A 4,638-nucleotide genomic window follows, 5' to 3' on the forward strand; every position below is an offset into this window, starting at 1 on the left:
TAGATAATGAAGAATGATTTGACATTACTTTGACGTAATAAGTTGAGTAAAGGGAAGGAGAGAGAGAGAGAGGGAAAGAGAAAGAGAAAAAAAATTGTTGTATCGAAAGAGGACAAAAAGAAGACTTTTCGTCTTTTTCATTCTTTTTTCTTTTTTTGAAAAATCATCATTACAACAAATCATCATGTTCTTTTACTTGTTTCATGCTCTTTTCATAATGCATGATGATTAATTCCTGATTCCATTAACGGATTGAATCAATTTGGTACACACTGGATTGATCAATTTTATTGATCAGCATGATCAACTTTATTGACCAGCATGATCAACATGATCAACTTGACCAACTTTATTGACCAACATGACCAACTTGATCAACTCTATTGACCAACATGATCAACTTGATCAACTTTATTGACCAACATGATCAACTTGATCAACTCTATTAACCTTATTGATCAGCATGATCAATAAGCAATTGGAATGGTTTCCTATTCTGAAATTTGTTTGCTACATATATTATTTATTACTATTGATATTAATTGCAAGTAATTAAAGAAAACATAAATAAGGAAAAAATTATTAAATTTCAAATCAACTATCATTTGAATTTTGAAATCTTTGCCATTACCATTTTTTTTTTTAGAACCTAATGTTTTCAATTAAATGATACAAGAATCAAAGAACTGGCTTAGTAATTAGTGTTTCTTTTTCTTTTTGTTGGTAATATCCTAATTACTGTATCGACAGTTGACAAATGACGAAATATAATTGATAGAAGGATATGATGACATTAAACTTTTCAATATTTAAATGTTTTCCTTTTGTTTCATGATATAATTGATTGTACACCAAAATTAACAAATTCTAAATACAATCTTATGCTAGTTAAGCTTTTTAGATTTCTATAAATTTTCGCAGTATAGCCTCAAAAATGATTTCTGAAATTTCCTTTTTAAGACAATGTTCGATTTAAAAAAAAATTTAAAAAAAAGGAAAGAATTTTCAAAATCAGGAAGCAAATAAAATAAATTTAAAAGTCAAATTTTCCCGCTTAAAATAATATTTCAAATACACATTTACCAAAAAAAAAAAAAAAAAACAAAAAATCGAAACGAATCATTAAAGTCGATATTTGCTAATTTACGTTAAAATTTAATTTACAACTTACAATTCGAAAAAAAACAAATAAACAAAAATTTTGAGGAAAACAAGAATGTTTTGAGAAGTTAGAAGTAATTTTGCAAGATGCGCTAATATTACTTACACATCAGTAACAATTTCGTATATGGAGTGGTAGTAGTAGTAGCAGTAGTAGTAGTAGTTGTTGTTGTTGTAGTGGTAGTAGTAGCAGTAGTAGTAGTAGTAGTAGTGGCAGCAGCAGTAATAGTAGTAGTAGTGATAATGATGATAATGATTGGTGCTGATGATATAGTAGTGGTGATGGGTGTAGTGATGATTGGGGTGGTATGGTGCGACATCATTCATTAGAAGAGTATTGACATTATCATTAGTTCAACATTTGAACAATGATTAACAGATAAGCAAAAAAGTTTTTCTTCGGTATTTTAAAGGACAATTAACTGAAACATACAAGAAAAAAACATTGTTCTTCCAACAAGTTATCAATTAAACAAGAAGAAAAGATTTAACAGGAGAAAAAAAAAACAAAGAGAAAGAGAGAAAAAAAAGTCATTTCGGGATAATATTTGTATTAAATTAAATCATTTAATTCGTCATTTATTCTTTTAAAATTATTAATTTTACATATTGTCAAAGTTTTTGCTAAATTTAAAAGTTGAAAAAATAAAATGAAAACAGGAAAGAAAAATGGAAATTATTTAAAATAGAACTGTAAAATTCTTTAAACTGAAGCAATATAATTTATTCACCAAACAAAGAGAGAGGGAGGAACAGAGAGAGAGAGAGAGAGAGAAGAGAAGAATGTAAGATATGTATTTGATAGTTTCATAAAGCAATTTCTAAATTGTATTTGCAAGTTTGATGGAAAATAATCATTACTTGTGTTGCAAAGGAGGAGTAATTGATGTTAAACTTACCGCCGGATGTAAACCGGGATAAATGGCCGGAAACGGTAGTGCACCCTGAACCATAGCTGCCCTGAATGCAGCTTCATGTTCCATTGGATGTGGAAAACCTGCTAAACCACCGGGTGTTAACAATGGTCCACTCGCATTCAAAAATCTTGTCGTATCACCGCCACCACCAACTTCATCAGTATTATTACTGTTTATTGAGGTTGCAACTGGAACATTACCAACCAATGCTGAAGGTGGTGGTTCCTTTTTAACTGGTGTTGATGGTTGTGAGGCAGCCAGCAACTGTAGTAAATTTAAAATTATAATTTAAAAAAGAAAAAGGAATTCTTTAAATATTTTAAATTTTAATTTCCAAATAATTTGATTTTACCAATTTATATATATGCTTTAACACTACAAATTATGTGGCGAATAATTTCAATGATAAAAGCAATTCTTGGATTTTCTAAGTGCTTTTAACCTTTAACCTTTCTTCCTATTTCTTTTCATTCTTTCTATTTCTTTATTATTATAAATAAGCAAAAACAAAACAAACAATCAAAATATATGCAGGAGAAGAGGAAGGGGAAAAAAAAGATCAACTCGTACTCGTAAAATATTCAGCATTTCAGGTTTTTAAAATTGATCATTTCAGGTTTTCGAAAAAAATTAATCAATGTAATTTATTTAATTGAAATAATAAATGAATAACAGGAATGAATTAAGCAAAAAAAAAATTCAATAAATGAATTAAATAAAATGTAGGAGAAAATTTCGAAATATATATACATATATATGCATACAAATATTTTAATTTTGAATTTCTCACAATCTTCTCTTTTTTTTTTCATCCGTTACTACTTTATATTGAAAAATTTTAAAATTAATTAATTTTAATTGAAGCAATTTAGTGTTATTGCAAGAGAGAGAGAGAATGTGTACGATCAAACTAACTAAACTGAACCTGCTATACGATATTTATCTGGTTATTCCTGAACAAAAAAAAAAAAGAGTTCTTTCGGGACGAAATTTATACACTGAACGGAACGGAATTGGGATAGCTTTAAATGGTTTAGATTGATGATAGGTATATATTATTGTTGACACACCTGAGCATTGAATGCAGCTGCTGCTGCCGCCGGATTGAATGCCATCCGCGAATTGCTGAAGTTGTTGTTGCCGTTTAATGATGATGATGATGATGATGTTGATGATGATGATGATGATGATGATGATGATGATGATGATGATAATGATGATGAGGTAATATCGAAAAGATGACGGGAGATATTCGGGGAATATTGCAGCAGCTGGCTGAATGAACTATATATTTGTATTTAGTTCAATAATTGTCACCAATCGTCGTCACTATCGTTGTCGTAACAATCGTTATTGTTGTTATTATTTGTTGTTGTTGTTATTGTTGTTGTTGTTGTTGTTGTTGTTGTTGTTGTTGTTGTTGTTGTTGTTGTTGTTAATATTGTTATTAATCAATGTTGTTAAATGCTATCAACAAATGAAAATGATAGCAATTAATGATGATGATGGTGACGGTAATATTGATAGAAAAATAGTAGAAAGTGAAAATATTGTCACTGATAAAGTAGTAGCAGCAATAACAAATGTATAATAATAAAAACCAATTTTCTAATGATGAAAGTTTTTTTGTTTTTTGAAATAAACCTGAAATTAAAAAAATTATGACTGCAAAAATACAAAATGATGTAAAACGACATCATCAAATTGTAAGATTAAAAATCAAGCAATATGTAATTAATAAGGAAAACAGTTTACAAAAGTCATTAAGCACATAATAAATTTAATTAAGATAATAATAATAGTATTGTTATTATTACTATTATTACATGCAAAATTATTGTTAATAAAATTTTCATAAAATTATCACTTCCATGCATTTTTTTAAACAATGATCGCTAAATGTATAATCACAATATTAATTTGGTTTTTTGAGCAAATTTCTAAATTTTACTGATAATTATTATTTTAAATTAATAATTAATTAGAAAAATGTTAAACTGTTAATTGAAAGTTAGGAGAATTTAAAAATTTGTTTAAAAAAATAAATTAATGCTGTAATCATACATTTAATAATCATTGTTAAGAATGTATGAAACTTTCTGCAATGTACTAAGTGACAAATGGAAGTTGATAATATTTAATAGCAAGAGGAAAAAAAAATGAAAATAACGCAACAGCGATTTGTTTTGTTGAAACATGATGTTGAACGAGATGCCTAACAGGTTTCCGGACGTTTGTACCGATATGGTTGGTTGATTTGTTGGCGGAGATGAACAACAGGACAAGATCGTGTAAGAGAGAAATGGGTAGTTGTCGAGTATTGTGTAATTATTGGATTGCATCAAAAAAAAAAAAAAGTAAATAATAATAATAATAATAATAAAAACTGATTCAAAGTTGAAAATGATTAAATAAGTTGCTCAACTGTAAAGTACAAATGTATTCTGGAAATTTTAGAAAATTAGTTTGTCGGTTCAAAAGTTAATCAACAAATAATAAATATGTGTTATTATTATTATCATTACTATTATTACTTTATTATTATTATTATTATTATTAT

At 27.5% G+C, this 4,638-nt stretch overlaps 2 protein-coding genes across 2 annotated transcripts; both read right to left on the bottom strand.

Moving 5' to 3' along the window:
- Window positions 1-1,259: 1,259 nt before the first annotated feature.
- Window positions 1,260-1,481, bottom strand: LOAG_12828 (hypothetical protein; the record flags this gene model as incomplete). The annotated part of the gene is made up of 1 exon (XM_003148341.2): window positions 1,260-1,481. One exon carries the CDS (start codon window positions 1,479-1,481, stop codon window positions 1,260-1,262), a length of 222 nt encoding a protein of 73 aa, XP_003148389.2.
- A 537-nt stretch (window positions 1,482-2,018) lies between these two features.
- LOAG_12830 (hypothetical protein) lies at window positions 2,019-3,193 on the bottom strand (the record flags this gene model as incomplete). Its single annotated transcript, XM_003148342.1, has 2 exons — window positions 2,019-2,342; window positions 3,149-3,193. 2 exons carry the CDS (start codon window positions 3,191-3,193, stop codon window positions 2,019-2,021), a joined length of 369 nt encoding a protein of 122 aa, XP_003148390.1.
- Between the last annotated feature and the right edge of the window lie 1,445 nt (window positions 3,194-4,638).

Source organism: Loa loa, assembly GCF_000183805.2.
Source record: "Loa loa unplaced genomic scaffold supercont3.663, whole genome shotgun sequence".
NCBI classification, from domain to species: Eukaryota; Metazoa; Nematoda; class Chromadorea; order Rhabditida; family Onchocercidae; genus Loa; species Loa loa.